At 41.5% G+C, this 26932-nt stretch overlaps 1 protein-coding gene across 1 annotated transcript; it reads left to right on the plus strand.

The window, feature by feature from the left end:
• Positions 1 to 2940: 2940 nt before the first annotated feature.
• Positions 2941 to 3842, plus strand: LOC129715964 (G-protein coupled receptor 15-like; the record flags this gene model as incomplete). Its single annotated transcript, XM_055665847.1, has 1 exon — positions 2941 to 3842. A coding segment is annotated over one exon (902 nt), but the record flags the coding sequence as incomplete, so codon positions are not given.
• Positions 3843 to 26932: the final 23090 nt, after the last annotated feature.

A 26932-nucleotide genomic window follows, 5' to 3' on the forward strand; every position in this document is an offset into this window, starting at 1 on the left:
GGGGGGGGGGGGCGACCAGTGTAATTTATGTAAATGTGGGAATTCATTGCGTGGGTTTGGGGGAGGAGGGAGTGTGAAATGTATGAGTCTGTGAATGATTTGAAGTTTCTTTAAATGGAGAGACAGGAATCTTCCGCCCTGTATTGGACAAATGCACAGACAATAAAAACATTTCTGATTCTGATTCTGACTATTCTATCCAAAAACACTGATCTTATAGCGAGGCCTCGGTCTCTCGTCCTGAATCCACTGAAATTACCATTTGCCTCGATTCAAGAATCCAGAGAAGCAGTGCGTTAAATACCGTTTTTAATTTTGGGCAAGTCATTCGACAATAACAAAATGCGATAATGAGTCAGAAAGGCAGTATCCTCAGATTCAGATAGAATGTTGATGTTGTATTAAAAATCATTATTTGATGAGAAGTGGCGCTATTATATGGCGGGTGTCAGGATGCACACGGTGTTGTTTCACTGAATTAAGTATTACGTCTAGATTAGCCTGGAGTAAAACAGTGAGAGATTAATGTGTTGCATTTATATATGTATGCAATATCAAAATCAATCAAAAAATTTGCAAAATAATGTCGAAATTGATAGCCAGATTTATAATATGAAAAGAGTGACGCGTGCAGAAATTTAAAAACAAAGTGCTGGACAAGTGGGAATGTCGTTACTCTCAGTCCTCCTCCATTTGTTCCTCCGTGGTCGGGGCCGTAAACCTCCGCAGTCGCCGTGCGGAACGGTCATATGTACAGGCAGTCTCGTCGCGAAGATAGTCAGCGCTTTCCATACCGGAGACCGTGGGCTTCAGGATGTTGTAGGCCGCAGGCCGGCGGTCGGAGCTCTTCTCATGGGATTCCCGGAGAGGGATCCTCTACGGATTTCAAGTCAACGGCGGGCCTGCGGCTAGAAGCTCCGAAGACCGCGGCTTCAGAATGTTATCGGCCGCGAACCTGCGGTCGGAGATCTTCTCCGGCGATCCCTAGCGAGAGATCCCAGGGTCCAGACGCCGCTCCCGCGGCTAGATATTCCGCAGACCGCGGCTTCTGGCTGTAACAGTTGGCGGGCCACCGATCGGAGCACTCCTTCTGGCGACCCCGGCCCGCGCCCGCTGCTAAAAACTACGAAACGACGGAAAGGCCGCACCAATCCATGGTGTTAGGACGCGAGGGACGCGACATGCCACAAGTCGCCTCCCCCGTGTGATCTCGCTTCTAACCCAGGTTGTGAATATTTTATGGACATTTTATGGGTTACAGAGATAGGTTGAATAAGTTAGGTATTTATTCTCTGGAGCGTAGAAGGTTAAGGGGGGACTTGATAGAGGTCTTTAAAATGATGAGAGGGATAGACAGGACAGAGTTGATGTTGGACAAGCTTTTCCCTTTGAGAATAGGGAAGATTCAAACAAGAGGGCATGACTTCAGAATTAAGGGACAGAAGTTTAGGGGTAATATGAGGGGGAACATCTTTACTCAGAGAGTGGTAGCGGTGTGGAATGAGCTTCCAGTGGAAGTGGTGGAGGCAGGTTCATTGGTATAATTTAAAAATAAATTGGATACGCATATGGATGAGAAGGGAATGGAGGGTTATGGTATGAGTGCAGGCAGGTGGGACTAAGGGAAAAAAAGTTGTTCGGCACGGACTTGTAGGGCTGAGATGGCCTGTTTCCGTGCTGCAATTGTTATATGGTTATATGGTTATTCGTACTTGTCCCCGACATCACTGAGGCTTCATGATGAAATAGCATATTTTTAACTGATTTGGATTGTTACCTGTTGCAATCCAATGTCATTTCAGTGAAGCTTTTTGTAAAAGCAACAGTACGGTAGAGTGTTTAAGAAGGAACTGCAAATACTGGAAAATCGAAGGTAAAAATGAAAAATGCTGGAGAAACTCAGCGGGTGAGGCCGTATCTATGGAACGAAGAAAATAGGCAACGTTTCGCGTCGAACCCCTTCTTCAAACGGTAGAGTGGTCAGAACCACGAAATAGAGAGGGAGGCAATTCACTCAAAATGGAAATTTAAGGATATCAAATAATGATGCTTGACGAATACCACAAATCTGCTGCTAGATTGAGAGCATTCACTGCGCACACGGCTGGTCTGTTTATCGTTATCCTTTGAGAGTCTCTGGATGAAATACAAACGTTTGTTGACGACAGAGTGGTTTTATTTCACAGTTTGTCAGCTGAATTTAAAGAGTAGCGACAGTGCATTGATAATTTTTCCGATATAATAGAAATCGAACGCCGCAATTTAAGCACATTAGTGTATCGAAAACGATTCGCCTATCCCAAATTCACCGTTCAAGCCCGAAATACTCCGTCAGTTGTGATCGGTCGCCCCTGTCTTGAAGTAATAACTGTTTCCCTTTCCATTGTAGGCAGCCTGGTCTGTATATTCTCGTGTTTTATTTGCAGATTTCCCTCTCTCGCGGTTTTAGGACGTCCTCTCTACTTTTCGCTTTTTCTCTTTAAAGTCACTTTCCCAGATTTCGCTCTGGACATCACATGTTTATTAAAACCAGGCCGAATTTTAGGGAAGCCCTTTTCGCTTGTTTTAACTCCAGGCAAGAATGAGTTTTCCGCAACCAGTTTTCTGAACGTTTGCGATCTGAATAGAGATCCCGATTTGAAGCAACTTGTTCCCATTCTGAGACGATTTGTTAAATTCATTATCCCCTGGGACGTCCTCGGTCTTTGGGGGACGCAGAGCAAGAACGTTCAGATGTCAGTGTTTTTCCAAATTCTCACTGATGGCCCGTATGATAAAATTGCGCTCCACTAAATCTCCCGATCTGTTCCCTCCCACGACTCACCACTCTCCTGCCTCGATCAGCGGATCAATATGACGGGGATCCATATTCCCTGGATATGATGTTTTACTTGCTCGTCTGATCAATACATATTCTGTTTCCGTTTATCTGTTTTACAGTTAACTTGGTGGCGTTTGTGATCCTGTCCAGAGGCAAGTGTGGTCTATCAACATGTATCACTCGCTACCTGGTGGGAATGGCAGCGGCCGATCTACTGGTCATTATCTCTAATCCTTTATTGAGGCGAGTTGGTCAGCATTACTTCCCGCAGTCATTCCTGCACATTACCCCAGTGTGCAGTCTCACCATCGTCTTACTTTCGACATCCACGCATGTTTCCGTCTGGCTGACAGTCGCCTTCACCTTTGACCGGTTTGTGGCCATTTGTTGTGAGAAGCTGAAAACGAAATATTGCACCAAGGAAACGGCGGGTGTGGTTATCGGGACAGTGAGTGTGATGAGCTGTTTAGCCTCAATCCCCTGGTACTTTATCTACAAACCAAGCAAGTTAATTGATGGTGTCCCCTGGTTTTGTGTCGTCACGCGGGAGTTCTATACTTCCGTCGCTTGGGGAACATTTGATGTAACTGACCGCATTTTAACTCCTTGCATCCCGATTTTCCTAGTTTTGCTTCTCAATGGTCTGACGACCGGGCGTATTTTAGCGGCCGGTATAGTCCGCAGGAGGCTCCGGGGCAGCAGTGGAGAGAAAGGCAAGGACCCTGAGATGGAAAAACGCAATAAATCGATCGTTTTACTTTTCAGTATAACCGGTAGTTTTATATTATTGTGGATAACTCAGCTTGTTTTCATGGTTTACAGAAGGATTGCAACCGTCCAGAGTTACATCTCTTACTCTGATCCTAACTATATCACAGAGCAAATATCATTTATGCTGCAAGTTCTGAGTACCTGCACCAACACGTGTATTTATGTCCTGACACAGTCCCAGTTCAGAGAGGAGCTGAAGAAAGCGGTGAAATATCCACTGAATGCAGTTGTCAAATTAATAAAGCCATAGAAAGCACAGGATTCGGATACGGGCGCTATGTGCAGTTTTTCAACCCTTGCAAGTTTATTTTACTTCAGGAACAGGCGTGAAACATTCGTACCTCACAATGTGTAAATATTTACTATTGCTGATCACACATGTTAAGAATCGATTGCTCTGCAGTCTTTAGCTCAGTTTTAGTTTAGTTTCGAGATACATCGCGGATGCATGCCCTTCGGCCCATTGACACTGGACAGACCAACAATCCCCACATACTGACACTATTGGACACACACTAGGAACAATTCTACATTTATACAAACCCAATTAATATACAAACCTATACGTCTTTGGAGTGTGGGAGGAACCCGATCTCGGAGAAAACCCACGCAGGTCACGGAGAGAACGTACAACCACACCCCCCCCCCCCCCCCCTTGCCCCACTGCATCCTTCTTACCACTATTCCTCACCTAAACAATCTCCCCGGACAGGTCAGCTTGCACCGCCCCCTAGTGAAATATTTGGGTATACCATTCCTGCGACACTATACCATTTACCGTCTCCATGGGGACAGTGCGTCTTAACTGAGTTAAAAATAAAGATCACAAACATTTTCACAAGCTGATTACATCGCCCTCGCTGTGAAAAGTTGTGATCAGTTCAGTGAATTGACTGAGAAACTCAAAAGACCGGGGATTGTGGTGATGTAGAGGAAAGGAAATTGTGTGCAACATCCTTCAAGCAATAGGGATATTGTTCCAAACTCCAGCAAACGTAGCTCTCCACCTGATGTTGTTTGGCAGATTTAGTTTGATCTGTTTCACTCAATAATCCCAAATACAATCCGTTGGCTTCTGGGTTTCCAGTTTGACGATGGACTCTGAGTCATTTAGTTCACAATTAGAGTAATTGGTTAATCCAACGCCGCAGAGTAAATTGTCCACTCCTCTCCGCGTTGCCACTCGGTATGATAGCGGCACATATTATACAACCTCAACCCCACACTCCAGGCAACTACGGAATCCATTCATTGCATGCCTAGAATTTATCTGATTTTGCCCCAGGGAAGTAAAATTCTCTGCCTTCTTCACCCTGAATATGGAACGTCTGAACTCCGAAAGCCCCTCTAAGAAAAGATACAACGCGACTCAGTGTTGCTTAAATATACATCGGATTACTTTAAAAGAAGCGGTCCAGAATTTCAGATTCTCACGTTCTCGTATTCACCGTCTTCAAAGTCATCTCATAGGGCCTCACTGTGAATTTTGTCACATTTCCCTTTGCAGATCGGACATTTTTCAAATCCATCACAAGAAAACAAAGGTCGTCCAGTAATGTTGAATTCTACCCGGATCGACATTTTCTTCTTTCACATTCCTTGCCGAAATGAACAACGTCATGTGCCACCACCGAGTCGAAACGTCACCCATTCATTCTCTCCACATGCACTGCCTGTCCCGCTGAGTTACTCCAGCATCCAGTCAATCGTTGGTGTAAACCAGCATCTGCGGTTCTCCCCTCCACATACCCTCTACTCTTGGTTCTTCGTTTCCTGGTCCTCCAAAATATTCCAAATGGAATTTAAACTGGAGGTGGTGGAGTGCGGGTTTACGCCAGAAAGGGTTCTTGAGAAGAAAGACCTACCTTAAATTTAGTTGCATCTGGTTGGGTAACTATGGTAGGGTGAAGACTATTCCATGCTTTAATTGAGCGGGGGAAGAATGAATCACTGTACACATGTGCCTTGGTAGCTGTTATTTCAAATAGGATGGAATGCCCTCGTCGGCTGCTAATTGGTATGGGTTTGGTGTACAACATTTTGTAAAAACAGGTCAAACGGTGAGCTTTTTCGTCTGTCTTGGAGAGGCTTCCACCCCTGTGAATTTAGAAGTTTGGTAAAACTCGCTTCTCTCTCATAGGTATTAGTAGTCTAGGGTGAAGTTTAGCTTTTCCTTGACAGAAATTCAACAATGATTAAAGTTGCGTTTCAGAAAGTTTAGGACACCTGTGGCTTTCATCGTTGCATGATGAGTCTGATCATTCCTGCGCAGATTTGACGCTAAGATACTTGGTTTGTTTGGATGCTTCAAGGGTGGCACCAAGGATGTAGTATGATGTTTCGCCTGGTTTTCTCTTTCTGGTGACACGCATGGTTTCACACTTGGAAGCGGTGAACTACATGCCCCATTGTTGTGACCACTCAACCATTGGATCAAGATCTTTTTTTTTCTTTTTTTTTTAAATATTGTCATTAGAAGCAAACATGTTATTGTAAAATATAGTTACATATTATAGTAAAAACTTTTCATATACAGCAATCATACATTATTAATATTTTCAATTGTGGATTGATTCTGTTTCTAGTGTTTTATATAGATAGAAAGAGAGAAAAAAAGAATTACAAATGTCAAAAAAAAAGTGGAACGAATTACTAAAAATACGTCATTGGAGATAGGTACGTAATTATAAAGTATAACTTTTCATCTAATCGTGAGTTCAAGCTTCAGTTACAGTGGCTTGCAAAAGTATTCATACCCCTTGAACTTTTCCCACATTTTCTCACGTTACAACCACAAACGTAAATGTATTTTATTGGGATTTTATGTGATAGACCAACGCAAAATGGCGCATAATTGTGTAGTGGAAGGAAAATGATACATGGTTTTCAAACTTTTTTACAAATAAAAAACGGAAAAGTGTGGCGTGCAAAAGTATTCAGCCCCCCAGAGTCAATACTTTGTAGAACCATCTTTCGCTGCATTTGCAGCTGCAAGTCTTTTAGGGTAAGTCTCTACCAGCTTCGCACAACTAGAGACTGAAATTCTTGCCCATTCTTCTTTGCAAAATAGCTCAAACTCAGTCAGATTGGATGGAGAGCGTCTGTGAACAGCAATTTTCAAGTCTTGCCAGATATTCTCAATTGGATTTAGGTCTGGAATTTGACTTCTAACACATGAATATGTTTTGATCTAAACCATTCCATTGTAGCTCTGGCTGTATGTTTAGGGTCGTTGTCCTGCTGGAAGGTAAACCTCCGCCCCAGTCTCAAATCTCAATTATGCACTACTTTGTGTTGGTCTATCACATAAAATCCCAATAAAATACATTTACGTTTGTGGTTGTAACGTGACAAAATGTAGAAAAATCAAGGGGTATGAAAACTTTTGCAAGCCACTGTAGGTTTCCGTGCCGAGCCAATCTATCCCTTCAAATAGTTAATGAATGGGGACCATATTTTAACAAAAAGTTCTTGTTTGTCTATTAAGACAAGTCTAATCCTTTCAAGATGTAGGGTCTCCGACATTTCCACGATTCACATTTTAATTGTGGGGGTTATAGGGCCTTTCCAACATTTTATATTTATTATTTCCCAGTTATTATACTGTAGTCGAAGAAGTTTATTTGGCATGTTGTTAGTGTTAAACGTTATTCTGATATTCCAAGTGTCATTAGTTTTGAGTCTGGATCCAATTTAGTATTAACAATTTCAGAAATTATTCCAAAAATATCAATCCAGAAATGTTTGTACAATTTGCAAAAGTATGTGTTAAATTGGACTCTATGTGCAGACATCTATCACAGATAGGAGAAATATGTGGGACAATTCTATTTAGTTTTATTTTGGAGAAATGTAATATTTGTAAAACTTTAAATTGTATTAAAGCATGTCTGGCATTTAACGAGCATTGATGAATATGTTATAGACTTTCGTTCAAAATATATTTCGTTATAGGTTGACCTAATTCATTTTCCCTAGTGTATCTATATAATTCCATCGATTATACCTCGCTGTCTAATAGAGTGTTATCAATATAAGTTATTAATTTTTCAGTTAGGATGCGTTTTCAAGCATTCATCAATACTTTCTGGTTCCCTAGTCCTATAATCTTGTGTATTAGATTTAACGTAATCTCTAATTTGTAGTTATCTGAAAAAATTATTTGAGTGTAGTCCATAGATCTGTTAAACTCTTGAAATGAAAGAAAAATGCCTTTCCTATAAAGATGTCCAATCTTTTTTATTTCCGTAAGTTTTCCATTGTGGGAAACTTGTGGGAAACTTTTATCCAATATGGATGGTTTAAACAAAGGATTAGTTACAATGGAAAGACATAGTGATATATTATCCAATTTTAAAGCGTTTTTAAATTGTTTCCACATCCGTATTCCACTATGTATTTTTGTGCAGTTTTGTGGGAGCAAACATAATCGAACCGATTTCAAAAGGAAAACAGTCTTCCTTTTCCATCCTGAACCAATCTGGTTGCTGGTCCATTTCCTCCAGCCAGTAATTCATGTTATTAATATGGACTGCCCAAAAATAAAACAAAAATTTGGCAAGGCTAAACCTCCATTTATCTTTGATTTACATAAATGTTTTTTGATTATTCTATGATACTTATAATCCCAAATGAAGCTTGTAAAAATGGAATCGACTTAAAAAAAATGTTGGGATATATATCGGAATTAATTGAAATATGTACAGTAACTGCGGTAAAAATATCATTTTTTCTAGCATTAATTCTACCCAGCATTGAGATGGGAAGTTATGCATAACTTCATATGCAGTTCATTCAGTAAAGGTGGGAAGTTGAATTTAAATAAAGTAGTATATGTCTTAGTTACATAAATTCCTAAATATTTAAGTTTATCTTTAACTATTTTAAAGGGGGATTGTTGTAATGTATGTAAATTGAGTTTTATTATTGGCATGATTTCGCTTTTATTCCAATTAATTCTGTACCCTGAAAACTGACCAAATTGAGTTATTAGATTTAATAGGTTTGGAACACTAGGTTCTAGCTTTGTAATATATATTAATACATTATCTGCATTTTAAAGAGATTTTATTCCTTGTATCTCTAGTGTTGTACCCGTATATTTCTGGGTGGGCTCTAACGGTTTCTGTTGATCGTTCAATTGCAAGAGCAAATAATAGGGGGGATAGTGGACATCCTTGTCTACAACCTCTAGAAAGATTAAATTTGGTTGATAACATTTGGTTTGTTAATATAGTATCTGTTGGGTTGGAATATAACAATTTAACCCATGTACAGTACTTCTCTCCCAATTGAAATATTACCATCACCGAAAATAAATATGACCATTCTACCTGGTCGAATGCTTTTTTCAGCATCTAACGAAGTACAGTAATTGCTAAATCTGCATTAGGAATTCTATTTGAGTATATAATATTGCATAGTCTTTTAAATTCTAAAATGAGTAATGTTTTGGAATAGAACCTGTTTGGTCGGGGTGTATTAATTTGTTAATCACTAAACTCAATCTATAACCATATAATATAAATAATTACAGCACGGAAACAGGCCATCTCGACCCTTCTAGTCCGTGCCGAACACATATTCTCCCCTAGTCCCATATACCTGCGCTCAGACCATAACCTTCCATTCCCTTCCCGTACATATAACTATCCAATTTATCTTTAAATGATAAAAACGAACCTGCCTCCACCACCTTCACTGGAAGCTCATTCCACACAGCCACCGCTCTCTGAGTAAAGACGTTCCCCCTCATGTTACCCCTAAACTTCAGTCCCTTAATTCTCAAGTCATGTCCCCTTGTTTGAATCTTCCCTACTCTCAGTGGGAAAAGCTTTTCCACGTCAACTCTGTCTATCCCTCTCATCATTTTAAAAACATCTATCAAGTCCCCCCTTAACCTTCTGCGCTCCAAAGAATAAAGCCCTAACTTGTTCAACCTTTCTCTGTAACTTAGTTGCTGAAACCCAGGCAACATTCTAGTAAATCTCCTCTGTACTCTCTCTATTTTGTTGACATCCTTCCTACAATTAGGCGACCAAAATTGTACACCATACTCCAGAATTGGCCTCACCAATGCCTTGTACAATTTTAACATTACATCCCAACTTCTATACTCTATGCTCTGATTTATAAAGGCCAGCACACCAAAGGCTTTCTTTACCACCCTATCTACATGAGATTCCACTTTCAGGGAACTGTGCACAGTTATTCCCAAATCCCTCTGTTCACCTACATTCTTCAATTCCCTACCATTTACCATGTACGTCATATTTTGATTTGTACTGCCAAGATATAGCACCTCACACTTATCAGCATTAAACTCCATCTGCCATCTTCCAGCCCACTCTTCATCTGGCATAAATCTCTCTGTAGACTTTGAAACTCTACTTCATTACCCACAACCCCACCTATCTTAGTATCATCTGCATATTTACTAATCCAATTTACCACATCATCATCCAGATCATTGATGTACATGACAAACAACAGTGGACCCAACACAGACCCCTGTGGCACCCCACTCGTCACTGGCCTCCAAACTGACAAACAACCATCCACCATTACTCTCTGGCATCTCCCATTCAGCCACTGTTGAATCCATCTTGCTACTACACCATTAATACCCAACCATTGAACCTTCTTAACCAACCTTCCACGAGGAACCTTGTCAAAGGCATTACTGAAGTCCATATACACACCATCCACTGCTTTACCCTCATCAATTTCCCGAGTAACATCTTCAAACAATTCAAGAAGATTAGTCAAACATGACCTTCCAGGCTCAAATCCATGTTGACTGTTCCTAATCAGACCTTGTTTATCCAGATGCTTATATATATTATCTCTAAGTATTCGTTTCATTAATTTGCCCACCACTGACGTCAAACTAACAGGTCTATAATTGCTAGGTTTACTCTTAGACCCCTTTTTAAACAATGGAACAACATGCGCAGTACGCCAATCCCCCGGCACTATTGCCGTTTCTAATGACACCTGAAATATTTCTGCCATAGCCCCTGCTATTTCTACACTAACTTCCCTCAATGTCCTTGGGAATATCCTGTCCGGACCTGGAGACGTATCCACTTTTATATTTCTCAAATGTGTCAGTACTTCCTCTTCTTTGAATCTCATAGTTTCCATAGCTACTCTACTTATTTCCCTTACCTCACATAATTCAATGTCCTTCTCCTTGGTGAATACCGAAGAAAAGAAACGGTTCAATTTCTCTCCCATCTCTTTTGGCTCTGCAGATTGTTGTCCACTCTGACTCTCTATTGGACCAATTTTATCCCGCGTTATCCTTTTGCTATTAATATAGCGGTAGAAACCCTTCGGATTTACTTTTACCTTACTTGCCAAAGCAACCTCATATCTTCTCAATCTCAATCTATGAGATAGGATTTTGGTTAATATTTTCTGAACAGTATTTAAGAGAGCTATTGTTCTATTTGAACCTGGGTCTTCAAGATCCTTATCAGTTTTTGGTATAAGTATGATTGTAGATTCATTTAAAGTTTCTGGGAGTTTCTGTTGAGTGTAAGCGTATTTGTACAGTGTCTGTAAACGTGGAAACATCAGATCATAATTTGTTTTTATAAAATTCAGGACTTAGGCCATCAGGACCTGCAGCCTTGCCGTTTTTTAAAGATCTAATTGACTCTTCGATGTATTTTACCGTAATTTCAGCACCTGGTAATTCTCTCTCTATCAGATCTAAACCAGTAAGATTACATTTCTGTAAAAATGTTTCAATTCCTGCTGATTTTCCTGTCGTTTTAGATGAGTACAGTTTTCATAGTATTGTAAAAATCTGTCATTAATATCTTTAGGCAGTGTTAATTTTTCTCCCTTGTCTGATCTAATTTTTTTATTGTTTTTTCCCCGTCCAGTTCACGAAGTTGACGTGGTATAGTTTTTGTGGTTTATCACCAAATTCAAAATTTAATTGTTTTGTATGTTGATAAAGTTTTATAATTTGGTCTGAGTATATCATATTTAACTTATATTTCAGTACTGCAATTTTATTGTGTTTTACCATAGATGGTACTGCTGCATTTTCTATGTCTAATTGCCCTATTTCCATTTCCGGTGTCTGTTGTTTGATCCAACTCTCTTTGTTAAGAAATGATTGGGAAGAGATTAATGCTCCTCGTACAAATGCTTTCAATGTTTCCCAAAGAAGGGAAGAATAATTTCCAAGGCTAGCATTAGCCTCAAAGAACATATTAATCTGTTTTACAAGGTATTCATGAAATACCTTTTATTTTAAGGTTTGGGGGTTAAGTCTCCATTGTGACTGTTTCTCGGACATTCCGTTTAGTTTAAACATAAATGTTAATGATGGTCCGAGATTATGATATTATGATATTGCGAGTTATAGGTAAATGGGATACGTTTAGAGTCTACTAATAAATAATCTATCCTTGAGTAAGTTTTATGCACCGGTGAGTAAAATGAATATTCTCGACCGGATGGGGTTTTAATTCTCCAGACATCCTTACTGTAGGTAGTATTAATATTTTCTTTGAGTTGATGATCTGTCTAAATAAGCATCCAGTGTACAATTTACGTCTCCACCAATTATTATGTTATGTTGTGTGCATTCCAGGATACTATTGAGTATTCTCTTATAAAACAGGTAGCTATCAAAATTTGGTCCATATACATTAAGAAGAGTAATTTTTTTTAGTATAACTCCCCTACTAATACAATATACCTACCTTCGATATCTTCTATAGTTGGTATATGTTTAAAGGGTATACTTTTATCTTTATATCTTTAAAAAATTTCAGCTCTTCCTTGAAGTTTAGTTTAAGTTTTTTTAATTCTTCCATTATATTTGAGATTTCCTGTGCAAGAACAATTCTTAGTTCTTCCACTTCTGTCTTTTTTTTCTTCTTTGAGCTGTCTTCTTGGGACGATGTTAAAACTGAGCCCAAGACTCAGGTGGGCCGACTTCTTTGGCCTTACCGGTTTTTCTCTCGTCTTGGGCGGGAGGGGGTGGGGGGGGGGGGGGGGGGGGTATGTTGCATAGACATACCGCCGGTGTCGCGCGCTGATGGCGTCACAAACTTGATGCAAGCAGCCGGTGCCGTTTTGTGCAGTTAGGTTCCGTCTTTTTCCCCGTTTGCCAGCGGTTTTTCCTGAGCTAGTCGGCGCGAGTCTACCCTACTCCATAGCGCCACCGGAAGTTCTGCAAATGTTTTTTTTTTATCATTCCGTGGGCCGGAACCGGAATTTCCCGAATTTCGGGTAAATTCCTTCAAAGTAATTGCGCTCCAATTTTTTTTTCTCGGAATCTAAACGTCGCGCTTGTGTATCGCGTTTCAGCTGGATTTGTTTCTGGACAGCAAGTGGTGAACGAACCTGTGGCTGCAGCAGTTGTTGGGGCACAGGCAGTGCAGCACGCAACTGTTGGGACATCAGGCGATGGGCAGGAGAACTCACTTTTGGGTCACAGGCGATGTTTCTCAGGTTGAGCCGGTAGATATCGGGTTTACCAATGTGTGAGATCTCCATTAATTGCTTGGCGATCCGGACAGCTCGTTCTGCAAGTCCGTTTGATTGTGTGAATTCTGGATTGCTGGTGACGTGGCGAAAATATTTGTCCCGTAGGGCAGGAGAGATGACTGCCTTTTGACCGATGATTATCGCACCAGTTTGTCACGGACCAGGTAGCATGGTGTTTGAATAAAGATCAGGTTCCCAAAAAGTGGTAAGAATCCAAAGTCTTTTATCAGCTACTCTGCAGATGTAACTTCATTACAGCACGCATAACTAGACTAAGAGCGAGCGAGAGCGAGAGAGAGAGCGAGAGAGAGAGAGAGAAAGAGAGAGAGAGAGAGAGAGAGAGAGAGAGACAGAGAGAGAGAGAGAGAGAGAGAGAGAGAGAGAGAGAGAGAGAGAGAGAGAGACAGAGGAGGGAGAGAGAGAGAGGGGAGAGGGAGAAAGAAGGAGAGAGAGAGAGAGGCAGCGAGAGGGAGAGAGACAGACAGAGAGAGAAAGAGAGAAAGAGAGAGAGAGAGAGATGAGAGAGAGAGAGATAGAGAGAGAGAGAGAGAGAGAGAGATCTGTCTATTAAACCTGTGGGCGGAGCCACAGTATGAGTGACACTAATCTACCTCTCTCTTAAATAATCCGATTCACATTAAAAACTACTGAATATATGAAGCTTGCATAAATACAAACCTACTGACTACATAACGCATACATATTATATCGCAATACACTGGAGGAAGATCAAACTTGTCCCGGGTACTTTACGGTGGGCTTACAAACACGACCAGCGAGTGTGCGATATAGTCCATTTCAATTTGTCACCGGGGACACGATCGGTGGTGTAATAGTTGTTGGTGATTGAAACGGCATTCCCGGTGAGACCAGAATATGGCACGTGCGAATGTGGTGTAACAATCGGCAAAGTAACCGTTTCAGAAACAGGTTGTAGTGCTGGTGCAGTTGGGTCGATGCCGATGGATGTGGGTGGAAGTACACCTGTACGGTTAGGAAAGTACGGAGGTGGTGCTGGCTCATTCACAGGCAGGATATGTTGCCTGTTACGCCTGTAGGTGCCGCCATCGGCCTTGACCAAGCACGAACGTGGCTCAGAGGCAGTTCCAGAAATTACGTCGATGCGGTCATGACCTTTGTCGGTTTGCAGACGAACCACTTGCCCCACATGCCCCACATGCCCCACATGCCCCACTTGCCCCTCGGCTAATGGTGGAAGCGGTCTGCTCGTTTTCTCAAACCACCCTTTTTGAATGTCGCGCTTTTGTTGGACAGGACCTCTGATGGTGGTACCACACGCGGGACTCGTGCCTGACCCGCCACAGGCACTTTGGCTCGGATCTGCCTGGACAGCAGACGCTGAGCGGGTGAACCCAAGATCGGGTCGCGGGAGATGTTGCGCAGGTTGAGCAGGTCCAGGTACACATCTGATTTTGCTCAGTGGGATCGTTCCATTAATTGTTTGGCATTCCTGATAGCGCGTTCAGCCAGCCCATTTGACTGACGATATTCAGGGCTGCTGGTGATGTGGTGAAAACCCCAGCGTGTAGCAAAGTCTTTGAAGTGCTGACTGCCATTATCAGATAGCAGTTGACAAGGAGCTCCGTGGTCTGCAAGGAGGCGAGCGAGTTTTATAACTACCCGGTGAGAAGTGGGGCTACTAAGAAGATCGATGTCAAACCTACCGGATTATGAGTCCATAAGAACAAGGAATTATAATTATACAAGGTATAACAATTATAGGCAGCATGGAGTAAATTAGGTGCTTGAGGAGTATAAATAATGTAAAAAGAATCTTAAGAAATAAATTAGAAAAGCTAAAAGAAGATATGAGGTTGCCTTGGCAAGTAAGGTGAAAGTAAATCCAAAGGGTTTCTACAGCTATATTAATAGCAAAAGGATAACGAGGAACAACATTGGTCCATTAGAGATTCAGAGTGGATAGCTATCTGCAGCCAAAAGAGATGGGGGAGATATTGAACAATTTATTTTGTTCGGTATTCGCCAAGGAGAAGGATATTGAATTATGTGAGGTAAGGGAAACAAATAGAGTAGCTATGGAAACTATGAGATTCAAAGAAGAGGAAGTACTGACACTTTTGAGAAATATAAAAGTGAATAAGTCTCCAGGTCCTGACAGGATATTCCCTAGGACATTGAGGGAAGTTAGTGTAGAAATAGCAGGGGCTATGACAGTAATATTTCAAATGTCATTAGAAACGGGAATAGTGTCGGAGGATTGGCGTACTGTGCACGTTGTTCCATTGTTTTGAAAGGGGTCTAAGAGTAAACCTAGCATTTATAGACATGTTAGTTTGGCGTCAGTGGTGGGCAAATTAATAGAAGGATACTTAGAGATAATATATATAAGCATCTGGATAAACAGGGTCTGATTAGGAACAGTCAACGTGGATTTGTGCCTGGAAGGTCATGTTTGACTAATCTTTTTGAATTTTTTGAAGAGGTTACTCGGGAAAGAGATGAGGGTAAAGCAGTGGCTGTTGTATATATGGACTTTTGTGAGGCCTTTGACAAGATTCCTCACGGAAGGTTGGTTAAGAAGGTTCAATTGTTCGGTATTAATGGTGGAGTAGCAAGATGGATTCAACAGTGGCTGAATGGGAGATGCCAGAGAGTAATGGTGGATGGTTGTTTGTCAGGTTGGAGGCAAGTGACTAGTGTGGTGCCACAGGGATCTGTGTTGTGTCCACTGTTGTTTGTCATGTACATCAATGATCTGAATGATGGAGTGGTAAATTGGATTAGTAAGCAACAGATGATACTAAGATAGGTGGGGTTGCGGATAATGAAGTAGATGAAGTAGAGTTTCAAAGGTGGGGTTTAATGCTGATAAGTGTGCTACATCTTGGCAGGACACATCAAAATAGGACGTACATGGTAAATGGTAGGGAATTGAAGAATGCAGGTGAACAGAGGGATCTGGGAATAACTGTGCACAGTTCCCTGAAAGTGGAATCTCATGTAGATAGGGTGGTAAAGAAAGCTTTTGGTGTGCTGGCCTTTATAAATCAGAGCATTGAGTATAGAAGTTGGGATGTAATGTTAGAATTGTACAAGGCATTGGTGAGACCAATTCTGGAGTATGGTGTACAATTTTGGTCGCCTAATTATAGGAAGGATGTCAACAAAATAGAGATAGTACAGAGGAGATTTACTAGAATGTTGCCTGGATTTCAGCAACTAAGTTACAGAGAAAGGTTGAACAAGTTAGGGCTTTATTCTTTGGAGCGCAGAAGGTTAAGAGGGGACTTGATATAGGTCTTTAAAATGATGAGAGGGATAGACAGAGTTGACGTGGATAAGCTTTTCCCACTGAGAGTAGGGAAGATTCAAACAAGGGGACATGACTTGAGAATTAAGGGACATAAGTTTAGGGGTAACATGAGGGGGAACTTCTTTACTCAGAGAGTGGTGGCTGTGTGGAATGATCTTCCAGTGAAGGTGGTGGAGGCAGGTTCGTTTTTATCATTTAAAAAAATAAATTGGATAGTTATATGGACGGGAAAGGAATGGAGGGTTATGGGCTGAGCGCAGGTATATGGGACTAGGAGAGAATACGTGTTCGGCACGGACTAGAAAGGCCGAGATGGCCTGTTTCCGTGCTGTAATTGTTATATGGTTATATGGTTATTGCTTGCCATGCCATTCAAATATGTCAGTTGCCACTGTAGACCACGGGAGGGCAGGAACCGGGTGTGAGACAAGTGGTTGCTGCTGTTGATGTGATGCCAACCTGTTGCACACTGCCGGGATGCCACATTCTTGTGAATGTAATCAGTCATGACAGGCCAGTAAAACATGTTTTTTGTACGTAGGATAGTTGCTTCGGCGCCCGGGTGTCCCCGCATGGACAGCGTGAAAATACCTGCAGTGTAGAGAAGCAGGGACTACATGCTTGTGGCCTTTTACGATAACACCATCTTGTAGCACTAGTTCATCATGGACGGCAAAGAAGGGCCGAACTGGCAGCAGTTGATTGTATTGCTTGTCAGGCCAGCCGCGCATAATGACGGAGGCGAGCGAATGTAAGGTATCGTCAGCAGCAGCGTTGGGTAATTTGGTCCTCCAAACAGGACGAGGGAATAAAGGAAATAGTCATTACCACACATGCGTCATCAGGTGAGGGCGGACCCTCGAGGGTCTTTCGGGGAGCCCGCGAAAGGGTGTCGGCCAGGTGCATGTCCTTGCCACGTTTGTAGGTCTAAACAAAGTAATACTTTTGACGCTTACTCGACAGTGGCCATAATATGACAGGATTTAATCTGCAATTTGAGAGGGAGAAGGTTAAATCAGGAATGCCAGTGTTGCAGTTGAAGAAAGGGGACTATGATGAACGAGACCTGAGCTGGCCAAGGTCGACAGGAAAAGGATCTTCGCAGAAATGACGATGGAACAGCAATGACAGGAATATTCTGGCATAATCCGGAAGATGCAGGATCATTTCATTGCAAAGAGGAAGAAAGATTCTAAGGGGAGGAAGAGGCAGCCGTGGCTGAAAAGAGAGGTTAGGGATGTGACAAAACTAAAAGAAAATGGGTCTAACATAGCAAAGAGTAGCGGGAAGCCAGAGGATTCAGAAACTTTAAAATGGCAACAGAAGTAACAAAAGGGGCAATAAGAGGTGAAAATATGATGTACGAAGGTAAGCTTGCCAAGAATATAAAGGATAGTAAAAGCCTATTTAGGTAGGTTAAGAGAAAAAGATTATTAAATACAAAAGTGTGTGCTTTGAATGCATAAAGAGGTGAAATGGGGAACAAGGAAATGTCAGAAGAGTTGAACAGTTACTTTGATTCTGTATTTACTAAGGAATATACAAACAATCTCCCAGATGTACGAGAGGACAGAGGATCTAGGGAGACAGAAGAACTGAAAGAAATTTACATTGGGCGAGAAATAGTATTGGGTAGACGGATGGGATTGAAGGCTGATAAATCCCCAGGACCTAATGGTCTGCATCCCAGGGTACTCAAGGAGATGGCTTTAGGTGCCATCTTAGAATGCAAAACGCGACTTCCGTTAGGCCCCTCGCGGTGTATTGGGTTACGACCGTATCCTCCCTAAACTCCGCCGGTTTTCACTCCGAGCACAGGAGACTTGTGCACGAGATCAGGCCGCCTCACTCTTAAACCTACGAGCCTCCATTACTTCAGTTCTGGTGTGTGTGGGAGGGGGGGGGGGGGCATGTGATGCCATCGTGTGGACAAGCAACTTGTTTCTAGATCCTTCAATGGTCGAGCTCGAACTCTTGCTTGAACTGTCATGATCTGGGCAGACTAATCACGCGGTAGAAGGTGTGGGCCGTGGTTGTTGGGAGTGACGGTTACGATCACGAACGACGGCAAGGATCTCTGTTAAGTATTTACTGAATGTGCGTGAGTGCCGTGGCTATGTCTATTAATACAGAAACAGAGTGTCTACACAACACTTGGACCTCTACTGCATCAATCTCTTGCCTTAACGTCAACTCACCAACCAGACACCCCGAGATGATGTCAGCATTTTACCTTCAGATGCTTCTCTTGACTCCCTTTGTCAGTGTAATCAAGAAAGGAGCTGCCCATGAATCACAATAAGAACATTCCAGGGCCATACCGCCAGAGCTCCGTGGAGCAGTATGTAGTGGGGAAGGATGACCCTACTTTACAGATTAAGAAAGAAGGATTCAAATGTTGGCGGGAGGGACCTGCGAACCGATATAATACGAGAATATGAAAGAGGGTAATAGGTTGGTGGGAATTGGAAAGATCTGGGCACGTACCGCGGTTTTGAATCGGTTTCTATTCATTGAAATTGGAGTCGGGGTAACCGTTAATATTGAGATGTGCGAATCAGTTTAGGTGAGAGAACGGTCATGTATTATTAAGGAAGCACACGGCGTTTTTAAGGAAAGAAAAGGTAACATATCTCTAGAAAAACAGCTCGTTGATGCCGTAGGTGATAGCCGAGGAATGTTATTGGTTATATCACTGATATCACTCACTGCAACTTATTGCATCAAACAATCGGTAATTTTCCGCATTGGGACCAGGGCAGCCCCCAAACAAGTAAAGGTGAAAGGCTTTATAGTTTGTCCCTATCAGCATATTCGCTGGATTCCACCTCCACTACGGAAATGCCGTTATAGTTTACTTCAGATAGGATTGAACGTGCCAGAAGTTTGAATGAGAACTGCATATGCGGCTATCTAGTGGTGTTGGAATTGTCCTGTTTGATTGAAGGTTTCTGCCACTCCCAAGAGAGGTCTGAACATGGTTCCCTCGATATGGAGATGTTTGTGGTAAGCTAAACTCATATTTTGCCTCGGAAAATAAGGTGCTGACGTAACTTGTTTGTGCCATCAACTGTAACCAACAGCAATAATTAGGATTACAAACCGTGCTTTTGCTGATCTGTCTCCTCTATAAATATGGACACATGACAATGCATTATCTCAGAGATCCTAACGGAGCCGCGGTTTCCAAGTCAGCACGAGTCACGATTTCTGTTGAAGACGAGAATGGGAAAACCAGTAATTCTGAGGATTCGAGAGATTTATTATCCTGTTATTGGAGCAATTGGCGTTCCAGGTGAGGCACAATCTTCATGGTATCGATCCGTGTAAACGACGACTTGATTTTTTAATTCATTGCTGTTTTGCTGAACCCGTCGGTTCAGGCGGATGAACAGAGCCCGGTTCCTTTAACCTCGCGACAATGTAGCTTCAGGATTCAGTCCAAACGCTGCTGTTATCGATGCAGCGGTCTTTGCAATGAAAGTATTGAAACAATTTACCTTTGCACGGATCAATAAACAGAGAATCCGATGCTATTTAATACCTATATTTTCTTTTAGCAAGTCATTCGACAAGGTGACATGCCAAATGATCAGAAATGCAATATCGCACAAATTTAGGGAGAAAGTTGATTTTGGATAAAGTAATTCTTTCGCAACTGCATGAGAATTGACGCTTTTCTAGGTCAACCATAATGCACATTGTGTTATTCCACTCATTTCAGTATTACAACAGTAATGTGGTTGTGGTAAATAGCGAACATGTAAAGCGTGAGTGAATGCTAATAATAATAATAATAATAATAATAATAACTTTATTTGTTAAGCACCTTAAAAAACAACCAAAGCTGACCAAAGTGCTGTACAGAAAAAAAGAAAACAAGCAAGACATCATAAAACAGGCAGAACAACAGAACATACAGCTAACACGAGGCGCATAAATTACATACGAAAAATCCAAACAATAAATTAAAATACATAAAACACGAGTACGAACCACGCAGCAAAACCAAGCAAATAAAGTAAATAAACAATTCAACACCTTACTGGTCTACAAAGGCCACGGAGAATAGATATGTCTTCAGGAGCGACTTAAAAACAGCTAGAGAAGGGGCCTGTTTAACGTGCAGAGGCAATTCATTCCACAATCTCAGAGCCGACACAGCAAAGGGGCGGTCCCCTCTGAGCTTCCGCTTAGTCTTTGGCTCAATCAGGAGCAGCTGATCATCTGACCTGAGAGACCGGGAGGGCGAATAAGGGTGAAGAAGCTCAGATAGGTAGGACGGGGCAAGACCACTTAGGGATTTTAAAGTAAATAAAATAATTTTAAAACGTATCCTATACTGACCAGGCAGCCAGTGGAGAGAGGCCAAAAGGTGTGAAACATGATCATGCTTTCGTGTGCCAGTCAAGAGACGAACAGCTGCATTCTGTACCATTTGGAGATGGGCGATGGAGGAGCGACTAACCCCCAGATACAGTGCATTGCAGTAATCCAGCCGGGTGGTAACAAAGGCATGGATTACCGTCTCAAAGTGCTGCCTCGACAAAATCGGCTTTATTTTTGCCAGCTGCCTCAGATGGAAAAAAACAGATTTAACAACAGCCCTCACCTGACAGTCAAATCTAAGCTCAGGGTCCACTTTAAACCCCAGGTTCGTGATGTTAGGTTTGAGATATGCAGACAAAGATCCTAGGCCAACACGGGGCGGCCCAGAGGTGCCACCAAAGATCATTACCTCCGTCTTGTCATCATTAAATTTTAAAAAGTTCAGTGACATCCAGGCCTTTATGTCACTAAGACACTCAAGCAAGAGCCCGACAGAGTGTACACCCCCCTTTCCAAGAGGCACATAAAGCTGACTGTCATCAGCATAAAAGTGGAATGAAATCCCGTGCTTCCTAAGGATGGAACCAAGTGGGAGCAAATAGAGTGAAAAGAGGAGAGGGCCAAGAACTGAGCCCTGTGGCACCCCACACGAGAGAGGAGCAGAGGAGGATACAGAGTCCCCAAGGCTGACACAGAAAGTTCGATCAGCCAAGTACGACCTGAACCACTCCAGTGCTATGCCCCTGATACCCACCCACTGCTCCAAACGGGAGATCCGAATTTCATGATCCACTGTGTCAAAGGCAGCTGACAAATCTAAAAGCACGAGGACAACACAGTCACCATGATCAGTAGCCAAAAAAATATCATTAAAAACCCTCAAAAGGGCCGATTCTGTGCTGTGCCGGGACTTAAAACCGGACTGGAAAACCTCCAAAACGTCATGTTCCTCCAAAAAGGCCATCAATTGCCTGTGCACGATCCTCTCTAGGACTTTTGACAAGAAAGGTAGTTTGGAGATAGGCCTGAAATTCCCAAGAACTGCAGGGTCAAGAGCAGGTTTTTTTAATCAGGGGTTGTACTACTGCATGTTTAAAAAGCGCAGGAACAACACCCGAGGACAAACTGCTATTAACGACAGCGATAACAGATGGTCCTACAGTGGGCAAAACCTCCTTAAACAGCCGAGGAGGAAAAGCATCATTCGGAGAACCTGAGGGCGTTGAACAACCAACAATCTCATGCAAAAAGGAAAAAGACACAGGCTTAAAATGATCAAATACAGCCGTGCATGGAACAGATACCGAGGGGTCATAAGCAGATGGTGGGATTAGAGCTCTAATCATAGTGACCTTATCAATAAAAAAGCGGAGGAAGTTCTCACACACAGCAGGGACGCCTCCATACAGACTGCCTGCGGGGCATTAAGAACTGTGTTAATGTTGTTAAACAAAACACGAGGGCTGCGGCAGTCAGAGAGGATAATACCTGAGAAATGTTCCCTCTTAGCAGCTTTCACAACTTTCTGATAGTGACACCAACTTTCCCTCAACATTTGAAAAGACACCTGCAGTTTGTCTTTCATCCACTTTCGCTCAGCTCTACGACACTCGCGCCTGACAGCACGAGTCATGCCATTCATCCAGGGCTCAAATTTAGTTTTAGGCTGCCTGAACTTCAATGGAGCCACAGTGTCCAAAACAGTCAATTTTCATATACTTCAATTTGCAGATAAAAGCGATATTGATTATATATGTCAAGTGCGTATATTAAATATATATAAATATTTCATAACTATATCATGAAATATAAATATTGCATAAAGATATATACATATATATATACTTATGAAATATTTATATTTCATGATATAGTTGTGAAATATTTATATACATATATAAAATACGCACTTGACATATGTAATCAATATCGCTTTTATCTGCAAATTGAATGTATGTGTATTTCACACATTCACACACGCTTTACTTTTTCGCTATTTGCCACCTAATACTGTATACACACATATATATATATAGTTATGAAATATTTATATTTGATGTGTGTGTGTGTAGATATATATATACACACACACACACACATCAAATATAAATATTCCATAACTATATATAAATACTTTATGTATAAAGTATTTCAACATTACATGTTTATTAAAAAAATTGCGGATAATGTCGATATTGATTGTATGAGTGTATCAAAATTGATAGCCATATTTCTAATATGAAAACGGTGACGCGTAAAGAACTAACAAAGTACTTGACAAGTTGGAATGTTGACAGTTGAATTGAAGTTCACAAATTTGCGAGGTAATCGCCCTGCAAAGCGTTTACACGACAAAATAACATGCAGGAACAATAAGGATATGGAAATGTGCAACAGAGAAAAGTTGATACGTCAATCCTTCCCCAATCGTAGCAGGCGAATTTATAAAACGATTAAGGATGTCTGAGTTTCATCAGTCCTAATAGAATACTTTTAAATTCATAATTAGTGATATTGGTCGAATGGATTGTGTTGTATTCTGGTTACTGCACTGCAATAAGGATAAATGCTTCCCAAACGTAATCTGGTTTGGGTTTTGATGAGATGGATAATTGAGGCACGTGGGCCGAAAGAAGTGACCGACTGGCTAGAGGTGCTTGGCGATGAGCTAAAGAGCGGAGTGGCATATTAGTGAAAATGTAATGTGTAAAGAAAGGAGCACAGAGAAAAGGATATACGTCTGGCTTAAGAAAATGTAATAATTAGAGCCATGATGCTGTATCATATAAATAAAAGACAAATGACAAAAAATATTTTCACTGGAAATATATTGCCACGAATTGGATTTGAACTGTTAGGGGAAGGGAGACAATTAGACCTTCCACGTATCCACATATTCAAAATCGAATTAGCTCATTTAAAGACACAATTGAGATGTGTGTTGTGTGATAATTGAAGGTGTTAGAGAAACAGATAGATAATAGAAAATAGGTGCAGGAGTAGGCCATTCGGCCCTTCTAGTCAGCACCACCATTCACCAGTATCACGGTGATCATCCGCAATTAGTAACCCGTGTTCAAGAGGGAACTGCAGATGCTGGTAGATCGAAGGTACACAAAATTGCTGGAGAAACTCAGCGGGTGCAGCAGCATCTATGGAGCGAAGGAAATAGGCGACGTTTCGGGCCGAAACCCTTCCTCAGACTCAGTAACCCGTTCCTGACCTCTCCCCATATCCCCTGACTCCGCTAACTTTAAGAGCCCTATCAAGCTCTCTCTTGAAAGAATACAGACAACCGGCCTACATTGCCTTCTAGAAACATAGAAAACATGGACATAGGTGCAGGAGGAGGCCATTCGGCCGTTCGAGCCAGCTCCGCCGTTCATTGGCTGGTCGTCCCCTATCAATAAAACCGTGCCTGCTTTCTCCCCCAGATCCCTTGACTCCACTAGCCCCTAGAGCTCTATCTAACTCTCTCTCTTAAATCCACCCAGTGACTTGGCCTTCACTGCCCTCTGTGGCAGGGAATTCCATAAATTCACAACTCTCTGGGTGAAAACGTTCTGGGGCGGAACATTCCACAGACTCACAACTCTGTGTGAATAAGTGTTTCCTCATTTCCGTCCTAAACGCCTTACCCCTTATATTTAGTTGTGTCCCATGGTTCTAGACTCCTCCAACATCGGGAACATATTTCCTGCCTCTTGCGTGTCCAAACCCTATAATAATGTTATATATTTCAATAAGATCCCTCTTCATGCTTCTAATTGCCAGAGTATACAAGCGCAGCCGCTCCATTCTATCAGCTTATGATACTCCCGCCATACCGAGAATTAACCTTGTGAATCTACGCTGCACTCCCTCAATAGCAAGAATGTCCATCTTAAATTAGGGATTCAAAGTTTCACACAATACCCCAGATTTAGTCTCACTATGGCCCTGTACAACTGCGGAAGGACCTCTTTGCTCTAATACTCAACTCCTCGTGTTATGAAGGCCAATGTGCCATTCGCTTTTTTCACTCCCTGCTGTACCGGCATGCTTACTTTCATTGATTGATGAACAAGGACCCCTAGATCCCGCTGTACTTTCCCTTTCCCCAACATGATACCATTTAGATAATAATCCGCCTTCCTGTTTTTGCTACCAAAGTGGATAATCTCACATTTATCCACATTAAACTGTATCTGCCATGCATCTGCCCATTCACCCAACCTGTCCAAGTCACCCTGCATTCTCATAGCTTCATCCTCACAGTTCACGCTGTCACCCACCTTCGTATCATCTGCAAACTTGCTCTTGTTACTTTGATACTCTTTTTTTTTGTTTATTTTATTTTATTAGAAGTAAGTACAGCCATATGGCACCAAAGTGCCTAATATATATTTTCATAATACATTTTCATAACTTCTTTTTTTTTTTGTTACAATTGAAAAAGATTAGAATAAGAAAAATAAGTTAGATAGTAAAGGATATAAAGATGTGAAATATATATAATGTGTGAAGAAAGAAAACGAGTAAATGAAGAAAGTTGCATTTATAGTTGCATTTTGGGCTAGACATTTATCACAAGTGGCGGATATATTTGGATACAATTTGTTCAATCTTGTTTTTGAATAATATAATCTATGTACAATTTTAAATTGAATTAGAATATGTCTTACATTAATTGAACATTTGTGAATATATATCAAGTATTTTTCCCCATTTAGACCTTCGTAATTTTTATCATTAGTTCCCGTTCCCACTCTTCTTTAAGTACCTCTGTCAATGGTAGGTCTATATTTAGAATACTATTATATAAATATGATATTAATTTCTGTGAGTCGCTTCATATTCATTGCTTATTCCAAAAACGTCAGGAGTTACTTTTTGATATCCTTGTATATATTTTTTCATGAAATCGCAATCTGAAGATATTTAAAATATTGGTTGTATTTCAATTTTAAATTTAATTGTAATTGTTGGAAGAATAGTAGGTTTCCCATTTCGTACATGTCCCCGATCCTTCTAATTCCGAGACTTTCCCATTGGGTATATGTCTTATCAATAAGAGATGGTTTTAACTAAAGGTTATATTCGCTATTGGCATTAACAGTGATAGATTTCTTAATTTTAAAGATCATTTTATTTGTTTCCAAATTCTTATTTTCCACTGCCTGCTGTACCGGCATGCTTACTTTCATTGACTGAGGAACAAGGACCCCTAGACCCCGCTGTACTTTCCTTTGTGCCCAACATGAATTAACCATTTAGATAATAATCCGCCTTCCTGGTTTTTGCTACCAAAGTGGATAATCTCACATTTATCCCATTAAACTGTATCTGCCATGCATTCACCCACTTACCCAACCTGTCCAAGTCACCTTGCATCCTAATAGCATCCTCCTCACAGTTCACACTGCCACCCACCTTTGTGTCATCTGCAAACTTGCTCTTGTTACTTTGATTCTCTTCATCTGAATCATTGATGTATACTGTTGCGATCAATATATAGCTGCGGTCCCCAGCACCGAACCTTACGGTACCCCACTAATCACTGTCTGCCATTCTGAAAGGGACAAGTTAATCCCTAGTCTTTGCTTTCTGTCTGCCAACCATTTTTCTATCCATGTCAGCACTCTACAGCCAATACAATATGCCCTAATTTAGCCCAACTAATCTCCCTTGTGGGACCTTATCAAATGCTTTCTGAAAGTCCAGGTTCACGACATCACTTGGCTCTCCCTTGTCCCATTTACCTAGTTCCATCCTCAAAAATTCCAGAAGATTAGTCAAGCATGATTTCCCCTTTGTAAATCCATTCTGACTTCAGACCGATCCTGTTACTGCTATCCAAATGCGCCGCTATTTCCATCTTTTATAATTGACTCCAGCATCTTCCCCACCACCAATGCCAGGCTAACTGGTCTATATTTTGCTGTTTTTCTCTCTCCCGCCTCTTTCCCGCCTTTCTTAAAAAAGTGGGATAACATTAGCTACCCTCCAATCCACAGGAACGGATCCTGAATCTATAGAACATTGGAAAATGATCACCAATGCGTCCACGATTTACAGAGCCACTTCCTGAAGTACCCTGCGATGCAGACCATCAGCCCAGATTTATCAGCCTTCAGTCATATCAGTCAACCCAACACCATTTCCGTCATCCCAGATCATCTGACCCCTTGTACATAAAGAATAATGTGTGTGTCCTCCTT

The sequence above is a fragment of the Leucoraja erinacea genome, unplaced genomic scaffold, assembly GCF_028641065.1.
Source record: "Leucoraja erinacea ecotype New England unplaced genomic scaffold, Leri_hhj_1 Leri_1554S, whole genome shotgun sequence".
Lineage (NCBI taxonomy): Eukaryota > Metazoa > Chordata > Chondrichthyes > Rajiformes > Rajidae > Leucoraja > Leucoraja erinaceus.